This window comes from Bombyx mori, chromosome 15 (genome assembly GCF_030269925.1).
Source record: "Bombyx mori chromosome 15, ASM3026992v2".
Classification (NCBI taxonomy): Eukaryota; Metazoa; Arthropoda; class Insecta; order Lepidoptera; family Bombycidae; genus Bombyx; species Bombyx mori.
The window spans coordinates 3,939,692-3,961,643 of record NC_085121.1 but is presented as its reverse complement, the minus strand read 5'-3'; the positions used below and the strand labels follow the sequence as shown (position 1 = coordinate 3,961,643).

The 21,952-nt window shown below is 33.8% G+C and overlaps 1 protein-coding gene across 3 annotated transcripts in view; it reads right to left on the bottom strand.

Moving 5' to 3' along the window:
* The window catches only part of LOC692464 (aquaporin), a 99,415-nt gene that overhangs the window by 41,794 nt on the left and 35,669 nt on the right, over positions 1 to 21,952 (bottom strand). For 2 of the 3 annotated variants that reach the window (XM_012692288.4, NM_001043454.1), the window contains 1 exon segment: positions 12,208 to 12,404. In XM_012692288.4, the coding sequence (XP_012547742.1) occupies positions 12,208 to 12,404 (197 nt within the window). 3 annotated transcript variants of the gene reach the window in all.

The following is a 21,952-nucleotide window of genomic DNA, read 5'->3' as shown; positions in this document are numbered from 1 at the left end:
ACTGATTCGATGCTTTGTTCTTTTTATCGATTCGCAATATGCAATGAACAATTAAATTTTCTTCTTCACTGAACAGTAAATACAAAGGGCATTGTGTATCCAGTTGTACTATTAAAACAGTATTTAATCATATTTAAAACTGCTTTTATGGTTTAATGTCGTATTTAACCACAAAAACCATGGAAATAATTTGATATGACGTAAATTACAAATTAAAATAATATATACCTAAGCATCGTTTTTTTTAACGTTTCTCTCCCTGCATAGCTTGTGTTACTGTGATATTGGTTTGACGGCAGTCATATCTGAGTGAAGCTCACCATACTACTACTACACTATTTAAATGGGAAATTTCTTTTAAAAAATTGTAAAATAGGGTTTCATTCATCATCATCTCAGCCTGTCTACTGTCCAATGCTGAACATAGGTCTCTTCAACTAATGTTTAGTGCGGCTGGTCCGTTGTCAAATGCATCCAACGCGACCCAGCGATTTTCACCAGGTCGGTTCATCTGGTAGGTGGTGGCCGTCCCACAATGCGTTTGCCAGTACGTGGTCTCCTCTTTATTATTATTATCAATTTATTATTATAACTTTGTTATTATTCTCCACAGGGTTTAATTATAGTATCGGAAAATGCGCGAAGCCCGATAAGAATACTTTAACAATGAAATAACGAGATTCGTAGCGTTATTTTCACATCCTACGACTATTTAGAAGTAATTCGACGGCTTATCGTGACGCTCATAAAAATGTGATAATGTTTTATGTGCCGGGGTATTTACCCATAAAGATTTATCAATTGAATTATCTATACACTGATATAATTGACAATTTAAAGAACAAAAATTTCAAAATGGCAATGTTTGCGCAAAATCGTTTTTGCGATAAGTGACTGCCATTTTGTACGTAGTTTGGTAAAACGTAATCGACTGGCTCGAACTAATATTTTTTTCAGAATATGATAAATGAGCAGTTCACGTTGATATTATTTTGCAAATGTTCCCCTTATTCCAATTCAGTTTTGGCTCTCTTATAATTATCGAATCATTAGTCTCAGAATATACTTCTGTGCATTTGACTAACGAGTGAGCTCCTGATTTGACTTTAGTGTTTAATTTGATTGAGCAATAACTATTATGCACCATTCCAGCTCGAATTATTTGACTGCTTCACAATACTCGCGACAGTAATAAAGCAATTATCATTGATTTTGGTGAGGACGTGTTAAGTGTAGAAAAATTTGTACCTTCTCAGGTTGTCGTGGCCTAAAGGATAAGACGTCGTGCATATGTATGAAGCGATGCACCGGTGTTCGAATCCCGCAGGCGGGTACCAATTTTTCTAATGAAATACGTACTCAACAAATGTTCACGATTGACTTCCACGGTGAAGGAATCGTGAAGGGAATCGTGTATTTTTTTATTGGCTTTGTATAAGCATAAGGCCCATTTGATGGTAAGTGGTTATCATCGCTCATGGACGTCAGCAATGCCAGGGGCACAGCCAAGTCATTGCCTACCATATATGAGGATTATCGCAACCACGAACGCTGTTCAACATTGAACCTAAGTGTACTATTTATGCTCTGAATCACCATTGAATCTAGCGGCTTACGTTTCGTAATGTCAAAAGTTACTCCGTAATATATCGCTACTATCAAAATGTAAATACAACAATTATTGAATTTCATCGGCGAAGGTTGAAATCGGAGACTGAAAATTAAAAATCGTGATAAACGTATTAAATTAATATCAAATTCGTTTATGTTAATCATTAGGTAGTTGTGATAGAAAATAAATCGAAACGTATCACTGTTATTTTATTTGGAGCTGTTCGTTCGATGCTTATTAGCGTTTTAATAACATCTCATTATGAATGTGAATTGGAGTAGATTTAATCGGAGCGTTCGCGACCTGACTTTTATCCACACGCAATGACTCGCGGAATGCATCGCTCAAATATAGCGGTACAGATTCGTGTTTGTGTGTGTGTTTTTTTTATTCGTTATCGTTTACTGATGAATATATATTACGTATCTAAATATGAACGCCGCTGCCGCTCAAAGGACGGATTCTAAAGACGTATTTAAAAAATAATAGTTTAAAAAAACTAAAAAAATACGCTTTTATAGAAAATTCAACTAAAAAATAGAAAATAAATTTTAATAAATTTGATTTAAAAATAGTGTAAGAAAAAATGATTTTATTGTAAAAAAAGCGTTTTTTTAACTATTATTAATTTTTAACTTTTAGTTGAATTTCAATTTTTTCGATTTTTTTTAATTTTTTTTTAAAATATTGAGTTGTCATCAGTCCTTAATAAGTATATCAAATTTCTAGCTAATCCGACGTTTTGAAGGGGGTCAAAATCATGTTCAAAGGTTCCGTAACATACATACGTCTGAAGCTCATAAAAGCGTATTATTTCTTAACTCAAATAGGATCTCAGAACCTCAAAAGGCGATGTTTCAATATATTAAATACGTTGCCGTAGTGAAAGTCGTCGGCGAACACACGTAAGCCCCATCATCACTTAGAAAAGTACCTGTACTAGAAGACGGCACGGTCACATGATGCTATTATTACACCGGACATTTTGAAGTGAAACTTCTTTATCGGCGTTGGAAAAAAATTTACCGTCACATTTTTCGGTTACGCGTCACATTTTTCCGTTACGCGCCATCTTTTTCTTGCCCCTACCACGGTTGGTTCAGACGAAGAGTACTTTCACTTTCTCCAACGGAGTAGGGATAGCATTAATGTTTCACTTCTTACGTGTGTACACTAGTACACGCACACATTTTTTTTACTTATGTATCTACTGAAGCAAATACATACATCAACAAAATGCCTCTTTGAGACATGAGTTTTAATTCTCAGTTTTTCTAGTACAACAGCTGCCCATTCCTTCAAATCGATACGCTTTACAGCTTCACGTCAGGAATACGCTCATGGGAGTCAGAAGATGCCCTATTAGACCACCTGCCCTATTATATATATATAATCTGAATCTCGGAAACGGCTCCAACGATTTTCATAAAATTTAGTATAAAAGGGATTTCGGGGCGATAAACCGATCTGGCTACGATTTATTTTCAGAAAATGTTGTTTTATTCGTGTTTTTAATAATCAACTTTATCGATAATCAACTTAAACATAAACTTTTTTTTTTGATTGAAAGAAAATATCAAAAAAAAAAAAGTAATATCACCTTCACACTACACCTACCAAGCTTCATCTCTGCACTCCCCTAAGGTAGACTGTTAGAGAATGCCTATGCCATTAAGTCCGCCTTTATACTTTCTAGTATAAGAAGTTATAAATAAATAAATAAATAAAAATAACAACTAATATAATATAATATCAACATGTAATTCGTATTTAAATATAATTTAAAAAAAACACAATTTATAAAAAAAAAGAGCAAAGTTCGGTATTTTGGTCATCCTCTAGTATCACTGGTATTATTAAAATTCACCAGATCAAGTTCCAAAGGGAAATAGAACATGGGGGAAATTATCGCTTGAAACGCATCATAGATGTACCCAAGGTTCCACTTTTCTTATTCATTTTATATGTGAACGAGCTCAAAGCTCACCTAATGTTAAGTAAGTATTTATCGGATTCGTAAGGGCATACCATGCACGCCACCGACCACTTGAAACATGTCAACCCATCCATGTCAAGGTGTCCATAGTATGCCAACCTTTTAGGTCTGTTTCGCGGTAGATATAGGCAGGATGGTAGTGCATCCCTGTGCGGATTTACAATATGTCAACCGTCCGGAAATTACCATTGGTTTTTTCTGTTTGATTTATATCACACTACGCTTTGCGAAGTGATGTACTAGAAAAAAATCGATCTAATCGTATATATATATATATATATATATATATATTTGTATCGCTTGATTACGCTGTCACTTCATTTGAATGATGATAATATACTCCATATAAAATTAGAGTGGATTCTAAAGCTATTTTATATTTTTTTTTTTTTATTATACTTATTTATTTTAAACCCCTGTTAGTGTGAATAAACATTCATAGTCTACGCAAGACAACGCGCGTCGGTTCATTGACAAGCGAATGCGGTTCACGACTTGCAGATTATATTTTCTAATTCCCACAAAAAGCTTTTTAGCTGCTTCAATTAATGCCGAGCGGACGGTCCGATACGTATATAATAATATGTATATACATATTATGTATGTATGGTCGAATAACGGTATTTACATTTTTTTAGTTCATTGCGTTTTCATGTTTGTATTTTAGTGTATTGTGCATTCACATATTTGTTATACGAATGTAATATTGTAAATAGACATGCTTTAACAAAAACCGACTACAAATAGAAAAAAAAAAGATATTCCAAAACAAATTAATATACACTAAAAACAATTATTATCGAAATCGGTTGGCATGATATTGAGTTATTCATCTATTTGTCGCGCACGTACTTAATGCAAATTTAAGACTTATATGGTTTTCTCATGGATACCATTATCAGAACTGGACTAAATTGTAAAGGGAACAAACGGGAAGCGTCAGCTTTCTAATAAAAAAAGAATCATCAAAATCGATTCACCCAGTCAAAAGATATGAGGTAACAAGAATAAAAAAAAAACAAAGTCGAATTGAAAACCCTCCTCCTTTTTTGAAGTCGGTTAATAAAAATAAAAAGATTAGCCAACTGGATTCTATTCAAGAATTAGCGAAATTTAGTTCAGAACTAGTTTTGGTATTCTTTCTGTTTTATGAGATAAAACGATTACATTTCGTCTTCTCGCATTAAAACTGTATAATCTCAAAACTTACTAATTTTACAGGAGAGTCTTTTAAAGTTTCTTTGCAACATATATTTTTTTATTTTTTACCAGTTACATTATCTGTCTTTTAAAGTAAGATAAAATTATGTATTAATTTTGTTAATGTTACTAGTAGTCAAAATATAGGTAAACAAAAAAAAAACAAAACTACGTTCTTTTGACAGTATTTATGAGAAAATACTACTACCAAATGATTCCGCATATTAACTCAATTTCGAATATTTTTGGAAATTGTACACTTTTAATGCGAAAAGACGATTTATTTATCCTCGGTAATAGTGATTACAGTGCTAGATACAAGCAACTATATGCATAAAATTATCTTTTGCAAGGTTTACTTCTTTTTTCATTGCTCTTGGAGAAAAACTCGCATACGGTTTATCTGATGGTGAACGGTCACCGTCGTTCATGGAGATCAGTAATGTTCGGAGCACAGCCTAGTGCTATATAAGATTTTAATTTACATTCATTAGAGAAATCCTTTAAATTAATATAACACAGACATTCTGTACGAACGAAGTTTCATAGACTAGCAAACAAACAAACAATGTTTGTTTAGTTAATGACACAATCGGCTTCCATTGCTTACTAACTGTATACATTACGGAATGATACACCAACAAACATTCAATCGATTCATCATGTTTTAATTTTCAAATTCAACCGTTTGATTGATCAAATATGTTTTGAAAACAAATTCCGTAATAGAACGTTGTAAACAAAGCCGATATCCAATCCAAGATTTTATACAATACTGTACCGTGCTAATAATCTTTTTAAACATACTTGAGCGTAGAATGTAGGTAACCTATCAGAGTAATTAACGGTAGGCAGTGGTTTGACTCTGCCCCTGGAATTGCTGAAGTCCATGGACGACGGTAGCTACTCACTATTAGGTGGGCCGTATGCTCGTCTGCCTACAAGGGCAATAAAAAAAAAAGATGGAAATTGACCGGAGTCCCTACTAACCAGATAGTGGTCGCTACGAGACAAATTTGGAGCATTGAAGAGAAAAGATATCCAACAGGCAGGTTGCAACAATCACTGCGTGCTTTGCAGTATAAATAGGCAGGGCGGTAGTATCAATCGTGAGCTATCAGCACAAGACATGAGGACTGAAGGTAGATAGATTTTGTCCAAATCGGATTTTTACGACAAAATGACATTCAAACCTATGCCGAATAATATGCAAAAAACATTTCTATAGGCATCATTAACTAAAAACATTTTAATTTTAATCCTCCTGTAATGTGTTGAGGAAAAAGGTTTAACATAAATAAAGGTTTAAAAAAAAGGTCTGTTGTCCTAATCCTTTCCGAGAATATCAAGCAATAGGAATAAGACATTTCAAATTAGTCATGCTCACGATTCTGTGACGTTTTCTGACGCGGTTTGACATAGTATATTTTCATTGTACCATGTAGGTCAATAAGGTGTGTCGATGGCAGATGCAGAGCATCGTTCGATCGCAAACAAAAATTTCATATAATATTTCGTATCCATTTAACATTTATTTTAATTAACCGCTAAGAGTATTTTCATTTAAACATTTTAATATCCTACTAGCGACCCGCCCTCGCTTCGCTTCGGAAACTGTAACTTATTATTGATTTCTCCACTATTTAATGGATGTTATTATACATATTTTATAAACCTTCCTCTTCAATCATGTTATCTATTAAAAAAAACCGCATCAAAATCCGTTGCGTAGTTTTAAAGATTTAAGCATACATAGGGACAGACAGATATAGGGACAGAGAAAGCGACTTTGTTTTATACTATGTAGTGATAATTCTTATGGTCATCTTGAGTTCAAGTAATAGACGGAAAAGAGATTACTAAATATTATATAAATGAAAACATAATTAAATCATTTGAAATACAGCCGTAAGAATTTTAATATCACGCTAGACAGAGATAATACTATAGGGAGTGATGAGGTTGAGGGTAATGATCTCCATACAAATTTCATCCTAAGATAAATTTTGTGGAAAAAGGATAGAGCATCCCTATTAGCTCCCACCAAAAACTTTTAACATTAATTCATAATTTTATTAAATATATTCAATTTATTCCTTGAATTAACTTGCGTTTTATAACGTTATTGCATCGGTTAAGAGGTCAAATACAGCATTGTCGAATTATCGTATTAATAACCATTAAATCTATTTACCAAAAAAAGTACTAGCGACAACAATATGATACTTAATCATTTCAATTTTATTACTAGCTTCCTCGAAAACCACGTTCTCAGCCCTGCGCGGCGATGTTTTCACGTCAAACCGTTCAAACACAAAACAATATTAAAAGAATCGTATTACTGCGTGCGACATATTCAGTTTATAACGTTTTAAGCCGACAAGTTTTAACCGACAATAAACTTGTCAGTCATGTTACTAATTAACCAAGTGACAAGCGATATTCGTCCAGGACCACGCATCATAGATCTCATTGTTCTATTGTAATGGTAAATCGAAATTGACAGACGTTGCGCAAGTGTCGTATGGAAGTTGTTGCAATTTAATTGGAACCAGAATGGAATTGAGCTAGAGTGTTCCACAAAGGTCACGCATGAGCACAGTAAGTGACAGTAACATAAACACTTATGTACGTACATATATCAGTGCGCATCGAAACTATTTACCGCCTTATTTTACTTAATAATGAATGAACTGTAAATTCTGTTAATTAATTGAATAAGTTAAATGATCAATAAATTTGTTTTAAGACGCCGGTTAATCAATAAATCGGTTTGTACGATTTACGTAGTTGAATATGGAAATTGTTGAGTGCTACAAATTACTTTTCGGATTAATTGATCTTTAAGTAAGAAATAATAAGAAAACCCTCAGCATCTCTTTGTCACTGTAACGTCACCGTCATGAGGCAAGAACTCAGAGTCTTAGTAGATCCTAAATTTAAGTGTGTAATTCAATTGCTTTCTTATAATATTAAAATGGTTAAGTACTGTTTGACGGACGGTTCGCTCTCGCAGTGGACGATTTCCAATGGTATTTTGAATTAAACTTTGTCATTTTTTTTTTATTGCCCTTGTATTTATGGGTATTTCATTATAATAAATGTTTTTTTATTTTATTTATTCAAACATCGTCAGTTATTGTCACATCACAAGCAAGACGCGCTCAGTACAATGTGTATTGGACCGTGTTGCTATTAATCACAATCGACGTGAATGTTATCAACGTATTTGATTCATGACAGATCTTAATATATCATTAGTTCGATTGATCGGAATAATTTAATTCTCATATTCAAACATACGGATTGACCTTCAACAAATTGAAATTGTGTTAATTAATATAGTTGAGTTTTTTTTTTAAAATAATCTATTAGTTGTATTGTTTATAAAATACTTAAAATCATAATCGTCGTATATATTTATACTGTGTAATAAACTGCAGATACAATACTAATTAGCATAATATGTGAAAATACCGGTCAACGACGCACTCCACCAAGCTACAGAACGGGATCGATAGTGACAGCTAGTTGATGGAATCGGACGGAGTCACGATCCTCAGCAATAAGGGAATGATTGTTGCCCACTGAGTTTCTCGCCGGATCTTCTCAGTAGGTCGCGTTTCCGATCCGGTGATAGATTCTGCAAAGCACTGCTCTTGCTAAGGCCAGTGTTAGCAACACTCTGATTTGAGCCCCGTGAGCTCACATACACACGTTAGGGCGAAGCTGAAATAGCCACTCAAGGCTATCAGCATAGGTAGGCGAAAAAAAAACTGATTGAAGAGAGAGAGAGTGACACGTTCAATACGTATTTGTGTCGAAGCGTCTCGAGAGCTTTCAAACCTGTCATTATTCAAATTTAACAAGAACTTGGTCTAATCGGAAATATAGGAAAGTGGACACGAAACTCGTTCGTATGTCAAGGTTAACTTATACGTCCACTTTGCATATCGGCCTTTTAGCTGTATCATGTCGAGCATATGTCGATTTATTTGACGCGAGAGCAGCCACGGTCGGAGACCGCGTGGGAACTAAGTGTCGGCCCTCGGCTAGTCAATACTTTTACATGCAGCAAAATGTTTATTTACGGGGCGGGACTAGTGTTGACCGTGTAGCGGTAGCTTTAATAGAACTTGAAATATTTTGCAAATACCTGAATCGCACTAACGTAATTTTCACTTTTAACCAAGACGATATCTAGCGATATAATAATGTGTATTTGCGTATATACATACAAGTTCTGAATAAAATTTTAGCCGCTCGGCGGATGATCTTTGCGTTGTCGATTCCGCGAATCGTTACAGAGTGCATTATGGAAACTTAGTTTTTATGTCAAACTTCTCACGCAATCCGAACTTTGAGTAAAGTGTACATATACCTTAAAGAAAAACGGTGGTAGGGTACGATGAGCCTGGTACTAAACTTCTGCATATCTATGCTAAAGCAGTCCTGTATTCCAGATCAAAGGAAGGTGAAACCGTGATAAATTAGATTTGAAACTTCGAACCCTGACTGGTGGGTAAGCACAGGGGGCTCAGCTTGAAAGAATTTGCTAAGATCAGCCGTAACAAGAGCTTCGCTGAATCTGTAACCGGATCGGAATCGCGAACCACTGAGAACATCCGGCGGGAAACTCAGTGGGTTATATCTATGGGCTAACTTGCGCATTGAATGCGAGGTCGACAAAGCGGTGATCCTCTCGGGGTTGATGTTAGGTGGCGGTTCTCGTTGTGATGTCTACAGATTCTCAGCTCTGGCAAATATTACAAAACCAGAATCCCTGAATTTATCTAGTACTATATAAATATAATATGGTAAATTTATCTAACAAGTATATTTATAGAGATATGGTGTGACTTAACTAACCACTCCTTCGAAAGTCACACTATTTCTTCCATTTAAACCAGACGCGTATAATAGAATAGGTCGGATCATGCAATACTACATGATATTATTATATCAAGTGCGTACTTCACTAACACGTCTATAAAGAGTATAAGGGATGGAATATCACTCGAAACTCATTCAAAAAGGTCAGAGAAAATAGTCTAGATTGTTTAGGTTTTTTTTTAAGAGAAAAACAAGAACTAAGAAGCTTTCTAGTTTGAGGTTAAAATTTTAAAAATATGAAGTAAAATGCGTATCATTTTATTTATCTAGTTCTTTTTTTTTTCTCGTCGTCGTGGTCTAAAGGATAAGACGCCCCGTGTACTCATGTCGAATAATGCGGCTGTGTTCAAATCTCGCACGGAGAACGATTTCGGGTAATAAAATTTTAATTCGTGTATCACGCAACGACGATACTCTCTCTCTATGGTATTTTAGTAAGTTTTTTTTTCTGAAGCACACGCTGTATTTTAATGTCACGGTTCGTAAGCAAAATTTTATTGATAATCATCTAAAGTTCCAAAACTACAATATCGGGTATCCGAAATGCATGCGGTAATCACAATGGTGCTTTGTGTCAACTATGAAGGGACAGGTTTACTGTGAATGACCTAGTTTGAACTATATTGTGCAATAACACGACTGTAATTTGTAGAGCCCTACACGTGTGGGTTGGTCGGTCGGAACTTATATTACAATCATAAAACGAACATTAACGTAAAGAATTGTGTTGATACTAGTACAGATTGTGGGAAAACGAAGATAAATGTTTATTGGCGATTGGGATTGTATTACTGGGTAAATAAATTCACAACGTGAATTGGTTTACTGTATGTAATTTGAATTCCCAAATGCACGCATGTGCTTCCAGTAGTTTTATTGGTGGACGAGCTCACAGCCTACCTGGTGTTAAGTGGTTATTGGAGACATCTACAACGAAAATGCGCCATTCACCTTGAGATATAAGTTCTTAGGTCTCACGTATAGTTACAACGGCTGCCCCCTACCCTTCAAACCGAATCACTGTTTCACGGAAGAAATAGGCAGGGTGGTGATACCTACCCGGGCGGACTCACAATAGGTCCTACCACCAGTAAAAATACATGAATATGTACAATTACTATATCATCATCAATGGGGCTTAGGAAATCTAAGCGAAATTATTTGATCGATTCATCAAGATCTCCTAGAAGTTGGGGCTGCAAACTTAAAATTCAAGCTGTAGAAATCGAAGATTTAAAAAATAAAAAAAAAAAAAATTGAACCCGATTGAATACGAATAGAAAATTTAAATTGGAAGTTCGTTATTTTTGAACGAAGGTCTGTGAAATTTAGTATTAAACCTTCTTTTATAAAGTTTATGAAAAAATATTGAATATAATATCTAGGAGCTTTTTTTTATATTGCCCTTGTTGACAGACGAGCATACGGCCCACCTGATGGTGAGTGGTTACCGTCGCCCATGGACTTCAGTAATGCCCGGGGCAGAGCCAAGCCGCTGCCTACCGACCAAGCTGCTGCCTACATTTTTATGCGACATTTCGCTTAACACGCGACATTTATCTTTGTAATTAAAGGTGCGTTTTATTTGGTTTTAGCCTAAAGAGTTCGATGTTTATAATTGAACTTCAATTAAGTTTAATCCATTTAAATAGCCGAAGAAGTGTTTTTTGTTATGATTTTTTTTTCCTAAATTTTAAACTTTAAATGGATCTCCTGTAAAGTTCCAAAAATGTCATTTAAACCAAATAGCCTTGGACCCTTCAATATATATTATATGGTAACTTTAATATTCTTTCAGCATAATATTTTGACTCATCGGTGCAAAGCCGGGGCGGGGTGCTAGTCATTGATTTTAACGTTAAATTCATTTATTTTGTACTAGCGGACCGCCCCGGCTTCGCTTGGGTAGTAGCGCACGCGATGTTAAGAATTTTAGGTATTTTTTTACACATTGGGTTGCATTATTGGAGTTTTAGTAAGGATCCCTATTTTTTTTGAAAATAGTATCAATATATAGCCTATGTCACCCGGGAACAGTATAGCTTGCCAAAAGTGAAAGAATTTTGTAAATCGGTTCAATAGTTTCGGCGCCAATTTGATATAAGCAGACAATCAAATATTTTCTTTTTATAATATTAGTATAGATATCTGATAAATTAAAAGAAGTCCTAAATTTCATATAAGAAGTTATACCTGCCTATTCCTAATACAAAATTAATTAACTTTGTACACAAATCTTTTGGTTAAAAGATCTCATATGCTATGATCTACCAATGAAATCCCTTTTTCAGTTATCACTATTAAAACTAACCTGCACTATGGATCCATCGGGCAGCCCAAATTAACACGGATCTATTTTTAGTATTACTGCGGTTACAATTTAGATGATTGCAGAAAACGTGTTTGTGCTTTATACTGAATATTCCACGGGGAGTGTTCGGAGGAATTGTTCGAGAGCATCCCTCTTAATAAAATCCTTCTTTTAGTTATCACTATTAAAACTAACCTGCACAATAGATCCAACGAGCAAGCCAAAGCACAACGCAATGCTGGTGGTGTGGGGCGCTGTGCTGGCGTTGATGGTGATGCAGGCGGCCACGCCAATAGAAGTAAGGAGGAAGGTGCCAACCAGTTCCGCGACCAGCTGCCTCCAGATCAGCTTGTTGTCCGTTACATCTGACAGCCCGATGATGGAGCTTGTCTCTGTTGACAAATAGATCATGATCATTGACGTTAAGAGCCATTTTTGAAACATCGACGGATGAATTCATTGCGCGTCTGAGTTAAGAAATTTACCATATTGAATACAGGATAAACGCCACTTTTTTTATTGCTTAGATGGATGGACGAGCTCACAGTCCACCTGGCGTTAAGTGGTTACTGGAGCCCATAGACATCGACAACGTAAATGCGCCACCCACCTTGAGATATAAGTTCTAAGGTCTCAAGTATAGTTACAACGGCTGCCCCGCCCTTCAAACCGAAACGCACTACTGCTTCACGGTAGAAATAGGCAAAGTGGTGGTACCTGCCCGTGCGGACTCACAAGAGGTCCTACCACCAGTAAATGGGGTCCTACCACCAGTAAACAGGTCCTACCACCAGTAAAGATCCTACCGCCAGTAAGCCACTTTCTACCTCGAGACATAAAAATAATATTTAATATAAAACACATGACAATTTCGAAGTATTTTTCGAGTGGAACATATAAGATAAGAATTATGGGTTAGCCATGAAGATATTTTTGAATACTTCTTTTATCGATCTATGATTTATTATTGGCTATAATTACGAAAAATTATATTAGTGAAACTATCACTTCCCTAGCTAATTAAACACATGAAAACCTAAAAACTATTAGTGGATATTTACTAAATATCGCACAATGTTTAATATGGGACCTATTACTTAAAAAAAAAAACGCCTTAATGATCTTTCGTTGCAATCGAAGGAAATAGCACGAATCGTATTACAAGTCGATTAGAAAGAAAATCTACGTTTTCATTTCTCAATTACACCAATTACGTTCGCTTCGATATTTACAGACGAGTCTACATCAAAGCGATTTTCCATGACTTAAAGTTTAATTACAAGCAACTATTACGAATGAAAAAACCCTTTGCGTTGATTTTTCAAAACAATAACTTTGTTTTATTATTTATATAGCTTTTATTAATAAGAGAAGGAGATAATCGTCGAAGTCTTGAATTCCGCATCAGATATATATATACAGATATATAACAGGTATATAATATAATGAAATCATAGATCACGATTCGGTTAATTTATTTTAATTGAAAATCGTTACGCAGAATAATCTAGAAGTATGTTCGGGCATCGTAAAATTTAATATAACAAAAAAATAAAAATATAAAAATACTTCGTCTAAGAAACTTCAAATTATTTTTTTAAGCGGAATTAAAGAAAAACTCTGTAAATTGTCGTCCTAAAAACCAGCAGATCGTAAGCGTAATATTCGCGGAATTCATGTTAAAGATCTTCACGAGATCACGGAGTAGTTCGTATATTTATTGTAATAAATGTTGTAATTGACTTCGATGGAAAACACATTAGGCCGAACGGTTTGCGGTTAACTTGACTAATGGAGAAATAGGGATTAGAACTTTCGAGAAAATATCTCGTATTTCGTTTCACTTTCAGTAAGTACTTCCTACAAATGTTATAAAGAATGATAAATTTAAACATTCTTCGGGAAGATTTTGAATGGATTTAAAAAAGAAATAACAGTAACTAAAACACATTCGGAATCTTATACCTTTAACGAGCTATATATATTAATATATATATAATCTGAATCTCGGAAACGGCTCCAAAGTTTTTCATAAAATTTAGTATAGAGGGGATTTCGGGGGCGATAAATCGATTTAGTTACGATTTATTTTCAGAAAATGTTGTTTTATTCGTGTTTTCAATAATCAACTCTTCCCGACATCTATTGGCGAATAATAATACTAATTTTCTTAAATTGAGGGCAACTAGCCGCTTTAAAGACACAACAACTTGGCGTTATAAAAAAAAACCGGGCAAAGCTCATCGTCTAGTAATTAGTTAAATGAAAATATTTATTTCTATAGGCACTGTTATGTTCTTTTTTGAAATTCATAAAACGAGAAAAATCATGACAAACTAACATAGCAGTTGTCGATAGCAAACAGTAAACACAAATTGAACAACAAGCTATTGTCTCTGTCATTTTAACTGTCGAACTTATCGAGTAGGTAGTGTTTTATTAATAGGTTTAATGAGAAAGCTATAATTCTAAATCGTGGTTTTTATTAGTATTCTAAAGTAAACCTTTTAATTAGTCTTAACTTAACAGGTGGTTTATTAACCAAAACATAAAATATTCAAATGAATTTTATTTATTCATACACAAATAATACTTGCAAAGAAATATTAAAAAAAATGTTTTTTCTTTATAAAATTAAAAAGAACAAAGTTAAATATTTAGCCCGTTCTTCTTATTATATTTATTTTAAGATTTTTTCTTATTTCGGTCAATTGCAATGAATGTTTACGGGTTTTCTATCGAAAACCCATATTTTGCTTTTTGCATAATCAGATAATGATTAATTCTTACTTCGATGAATTTATAAATGCGAAGCAATTAATGCTTCATTTACACTATTGTATGGCGTATAATTAACTATTCGAGATGATTTGACAGCGGAGATTGATTGCCAGCAATTGCTATAGGAATGGTCATTACTCATTTCATTGAACGATCTATTTAATGTAATAAAATCGATTTTAGCATGGTTAAATGCATATACATATTTATCATCTGACTAATTACAGATTCATGTCTTCATAAGTCACAGAATTCCCTAATTAAAGAAAGATCATAAAATCACGTCGGGTCTTAAATAAAAAAATAAAAAAATTGCTTGTCGAAGTAAGATCACGATGCGGAACCTAATCTGTTTTACTAATATTTTTTATACGAACGTATCTCAAACAGGTGTTATGTTAATTGATATCTATCACAATAGGAATACTTCAATGTCGTCTTTTTTTGTTTAATTTTAAATATACGCAGTGCGAATCGTTGGAGCGCGATGTTTCAACTATAAAAACAAATATATGTAATAGTAGCCTTGTGATAAGATTGTCAATGTAAATATTCACTATATACTTGTGGATGTAGCAACTGCCCTTAATTACTTTTCGCATTAATATCAATTCAATCTAATGTCGTAATATATTTTTTTTACCAAAACGTTTATCTGTTTTAAAGTATATTACAAAAATATTATTATTATGACAAAATAACGCGTCTTTGTCTCGTGGCTTTTTTTTAATTACAATAAAAATTACTAAGAAATTTTGTACCTCAAATTATTTTTACTTACTCTTCTGCATTTCATCCATAGCGTAATCCGTTTTCATTTTAATAAATAATAGGCACTTTCTATCGTCAGACGATTGCTTTATGAGCACCTAAACCGCACAATTGCAACAGAGTGAATAAGAAAATTTTAATCAACGCGAATACGCAATTTGTAATTGAAAAATTCCGAAGACGCTTGATAGTATTGTGTTTCGTTGTTTAGGAGTTCGTGCGTAGACCACCTCTCGGTTTCAAGCCGTACATTCGAATGAGCCGAGAGACACGGGGATGACAGGTAAACTCGGTCGGTGACTGCACCTGATTTTTTATTCAAAACGCAACTCTTTTTGAGCACGGTATCAGCGAATCAACTAGATTCGACACAATACAATATACACCATACGTATATTTTTTGCTTGCTAATAAAATTTGTAACTGTAGATTCTTAATTCTTACATTTAATATTTTTATTGTATGGACTCATTATAAAAAAAAAATATTAAGGCAAATACGTTTTAGTCTCAGACCAAAAATTCAATAGAAAATTCGTGACCTACTTTTTTTTTCTCTTATAAAGAGAAACATTCGATATCATTTAATATACAAGTTAATAAATTAATTATATACCATTAAGTCAATTCTAGTTGGTTCGTGATTTTTCAATAACGGTATTAAAAAAAAGTTTAAAATAAATTTTTGGTTTTATATAAATTGAGAATTCAGTTAGTTCGGACGTTTAAAATTATGTAGTCTGAATATTTCATCGAAATTTCTAAGATTTCTCAAATGGAATGTCACTTTCCTCGAATCTTAATGATAATTAAAAGTGTATCAATTAATTTTATCGTTGCCATTTTGAGTCCTTTTCTCACCAAAAACATACAACGGATTATAAACAAACAAAAAAAAAACAGGAATAGGTATTTAAACACTGATGACTTTCATATGATGGTATAATAAAAACAAGCCGTATTAGAAGTCACAGCGGTCAGAAATGTATGCATTCTATTTTGAAGGGTCAAACAACCGTTATACAATACAACCGAGACCTCATACCTCAAAGCAGGTGCTTTACGCTCCGGTAGATACAGTACTAAATGAGAGCGAACTCATTGAAAATTGAATATTAATTGACCATTAGTTGTGTTTATGGTACACAGCATCTTGGCTCTATTTTCAGCAATGTCATAGCAAATACTTAAAATTTAAACATCTAAAACAGCTACAATACGAATCTATACTTCTATACTAAATCTTTCCTCTTTATAATATTAGTATAGATAATAATATAAAGAGGAAAGGAAGATTTGTTTGTTTGTTTGTATTGAATAGGCTCCGAAACTACTGAACCGATTTGAAAAATTCTTTCACTGTTTGGAAGCTACACTATTCCCGAGTGACATAGGTTAATAATCTTTTTTGAAAAAAATTAGGGATCCTTACTAAAACTCCAATAATGTAACCCAAAGTGTAAAAAAAATATCTAAAATATTCTTTACATCGCGTGCCCTGCAAAAACTATTGATGATAGAATAAAATAATGTACTACGACTTTGTAGAACACATTACTATTTACAAAAAGTGTTGCGACAGCATATATCTAACTATTATAGTTATGCTGCAATTAGTGTTCTTTTTTTTAAAATAAAAAAAACGTCAAATATCTTTGAAATTTTTGTTAAAGACCCGAGCGGAGCCGGATCGGGCCGCTTGTAATCGATAAAATTATCTATTTCTTGTCAATTATCTAATTATAAAAAATTACGTCCGAGAAAATATCTTGTACCATTTTAGAATATTAACTAGAAAAACCACATTGAATATTCTAGTAAATAAAAAAGTAAATGTGAGGATTTATCGGTACATCTCACAGGCTTTTTATTACGGCAGGTTGTACTACCCAGAGCCAAGTATTACAGTGGAGGAATGCCGTAATGAGTTCGTTAAACTGCAGACCAAAAATAGATTGGACGATTCTCAACACTATATAGTTGAATTGTTAAGTTTCATTGCTTTTGTTACCGATTTTAATTGCAATACGACTAACGTGATAAAATATCGATAGGTTTTATTCGTTTTTAATGGACACACTTCTGACGCCTAATGTACTTGCATGTTCGGGCAAGCCTACACTCACTAAACCTTTCCACTATAAGCACATTCATTGCGCCTTAAGTTTTATATTGACCGAAATAAAACTGTCAGGCTGTGTGTTGAGAAAAGTAGCTTTATTTGACTTTTTCGGGATAATTTTAATAAAATTGTTTTAAAACTAAAATTAAATGTAATTTCATTTTTAATAAATATTTTTTCATAGTGCCTGTTGTAAAAGTGTAGGGGGGCGTTACAAAACCAAAAAGGTCGTATAGACAATTTAGACTCAATACTTAATCAAAATTAAAATTACTTTTGTGTTTTAATTTCTGTTTTTTTTGTATTATTATTATTTTTTATTGCTTAGATGAGTGGACGAGCTCACAGCCCACCTGGTGTTAAGTGGTTACTGGAGCCCATAGACATCTACAACGTAAATGCGCCACCCACCTTGAGATATAAGTTCTAAGGTCTCAGTATAGTTACAACGGCTGCCCCACCCTTCAAACCGAAATGCATTACTGCTTCACGGCTGAAATAGGCAGGGTAGTAATACCTACCCGTGCGGACTTACAAGAGGTCCTACCACCAGTAAATACAGTTATTTCAGACGTTTTGAATAATTTACAGTTTTCGTGGTCACGGAAGACTAAGATATTTGTTAAAATTGACGCTAGTTAGCACAGTATTCAAATGTCGACAAATAACGCTGAGATTAAGCCATGAAGGCAGTTTTAATTATGTTTACGACACGCGAAAACCACAAAATATACTATTATCCTTAACCTTGCCTGGAGAGCTCTACATTATCTACACTCTACATGACACAAAGGCTTATTATATTCACTTTTTACATATTTTTAATTTATTCACCTCTTTAATTTTAAATAAAAAATAATTGTATCTTTCAAACTCTATCAAATCTAAAGTCTGTATTAATATAACAGATTATTTAGGCTATAAATTTTTATTTTGAAATTTAGCTGACTTTCTATATTGATTATGTAAACAGTGACATTTAAGTAACAATCACACATTATCAACACAACTACCATTTTGAAATGGGGTCTTTTGTTAAGAAAATGATTGTAGAAACAGCCGTTTGATTTTATTGTTTATGTCCAGACACAGCCATTGTTTCTTTTGTAATGATTGAAACTTCTTTTCAACTTCATTGAAAACTGTCTTCTTCTAAATTAAATAATTAATTATTGTAGCTCTATTGTAGACCCTTTATATTTGTATTCACTGCGATCTCCCGTTGTAATACGATGATATTTAAATGTTTTTTGATACAATGTCATAAAATTAGAATAACCTAATATTTATATGAGTGTTGGACTCCCTAATAATAATGACAATAAATAATAATGTTAATTTTTACTGGTGGTAGGACCTCTTGTGAGTCCGCGCGGGTAGGTACCACCGCCCCACCCATTTCTGCCGTGAAGCAGTCAAGCGTTTCGGTTTGAAGGGTGGAGCAGCCGTTGTAACTATACTGAGATCTTAGAACTTATATGTCAAGGTGGGTGGCGCATTTACGTTGTAGATGTCCATGGGCTCCAGTAACCACTTAACAACAGGTGGGCTGTGAGCTCGTCCACCCATCTAAGCAATAAAAAAAAGAAAAAAATAGTAATAAGTAGATAATAACATATTTTATTTATTATATCCTACTTAAACTCAACTACACTCAACTGTATATTTTAAAAATGTATTGTCTATTATAGAATTTAACGCTGATTTTTAAATACAACACAACCTAAAATCTAGGCATGCCTATATCCTTATACAAAATCGTATTAGAATATTTGTGGCGTTTAAAAATGAAAACATTAATAGAAGATTTATCGTTATCAAGTGTATTAAAAATTAAGAGTGCTCTGTTTGTTTCAGATAAGCCAATACGGACCGAGCGAGTCGTTTCTTGTCCTCGTATCATGAGCACATTGTTAACAAGACACACACAACATCCAAAAGCAAATATGCAACCGCTTTCAACACGAGAACAGTAAGTATTTACCTTTTCGAGATTACTAGTGGTCCCGCAGTAGTCGAAATTCGACTAGAATTAATTGGAATTATAAGTTTGAACATTATTAAGGTTCTATTGTCAAAGACCACTACACTTCTTTATATTCACAGATTTTATGAAGACCACACTATAGAAAAATAATATTAAAGATAAACAATATTAAGCTATTCTCAATTTGACCATAGACTTTAAGCAATAACAAAAGTTTGACAATAAATTAAGAGTATTTATATGCGCGTGTGTCAAATAAATGTTAGTGTGTGTAATGATTTTTTTTTATTGATTTAATGTATACTAATGAGTAATTTAAAAAAAAAATTGCATCCTTCTCTATATTCTTTATAACTGTGGGAAATTTCATACTCCTCCGTCCGCGCAATTTTCGTAAAAAGGGGTACAAAGTTTTTGCTTCACGCATTAATATATAGATTAAGGACACAGATAGGCGTGCCGCTTGAAGTAGTTTCTCGCGTTTCTTGTAAGTGAAATTCTTTCCGTACCTAACTAAAACTAAATTTATGCCTAAATCAAAATTCTAGTGAGAGCTATTAAGCGCATGTAAAGTTTTATTGGATTGTTATCGGTTACCGTGCCCGAAGTGACATGACACGTAAAACATGATAATTTTAAATTTTAGAGATTCGAATTTCGAGTTGGAGCACTGATCACATGGAAGATTTTATTCTATACCTGTTCTAATTCAATAGTTCAGTACCTACATATTATAATAGATATCATACGCAATATGTTGACGAACGCTTATGGCTAAAAAAAACGAGCACATTGATTAGGCTTAAAACATACAATTTTGATAAAACTTAATGAAGTATGTGAAGCAATAGCCTTAAATAGCACACAAGATATTAGACAGATGCTTTAATTTCATTTACGACATTTTTAAGATAAGCTTGCATATATACAAGTGCCAAACATACGGACCGTCAGTCTACCAAGCAATTGAAATTGCTCGATAGAAGATCTTCCCTTTATCGTGTACCTCGAAACTGATGACCCCAATATCGTCACCTCCAAAGTATGACATAAATCTTTTAGATAATTTTTCTGAAAAAGTCATAGTCGTGAAGTATTGAAGTCGTCGTGGCCTAGAGGATAAGATGTCTGGTGCATTCGTGTTGAGCGATGCACCGGTGTTTGAATCCCAGGCGGGTACCAATTTTTCTAATGAAATACGTACTCAACAAATATTCACGACTGACTCCCACGGTGAAGGAATAACGTCGTGTGATAAAAATCAAACCCGCAAAATTATAATTCGCGTAATTACTGGCTGTAGGACCTCTTGTGAGTCCGCGCGGCTAGGTACCACCATTGCCTATTTCTGCCGTGAAGCAGTAATGCGTTTCGGTTAGAAGGGTGGATACTTGAGACCTTAGAACTTATATCTCAACGTGGGTGGCGCATTTACGTCGTAGATGTCTATGCATGGCTCTAGTCACCACTTCACACCAGGTAGGCTTTGAGCCCGTCCACCCATCTATCTAAGTAATAAAAAAAACTATGTCCTTAAAGTTGCATTTGTCATGTCTACTGAAAATGGAAAACCGTGTAAATGACCATAATATATGTAACTGTGATGTCGATGTCACATCTCGACATTCGCTTTTAGAACCAGCTTAAGCGCAAGCTCGTCTTACTTACCACATAAAAAAAAAGTTTGGGTATATCTGGTTAATTGAAGCATAAAATTTGAGAATTTTGACCTTTTTTCTGTATCAAACAATAAACAAGATGAATAAAGATAATTTAAAAACTTTTTGTGAACGAAATAGAGTCAGATTTTGAAATTTGTTCGATATCGCGTTTCAAGGAGAGAGTCTCGTACTCGAATTTACGAACATTGACTTGGATTTATAAATGAATCTTATTTTAATCACGATAAAATCAATTTTTCGCTCTGAGATTGTAGTACTAATTTGTATAGATTTTACAATTACGCATGCATTCTTCTTCATGGTCACGTGGGCGAGTAATAAATACTATATTTTCGTTTCGGTATAGGGTGCGGCTTTTATACCATAAATAAAATACAGGCTTGTAAAATGAACTTTCGCGTTTTTATTTTTATTTTATTATAATTTAATTACAACTTGCCATGTACGGTACTAAAAGGCTGGAATGGAAGAGAGGGTTGCCAAGAGCAAATCTTAAAATTAGCAACTTAGTCAGGACTTAGGTACATTACAATCTGTCTCTATATATAAAAATGAATTGCTGTTCGTTAGTCTCGCTAAAACTCGAGAACGGCAGGAC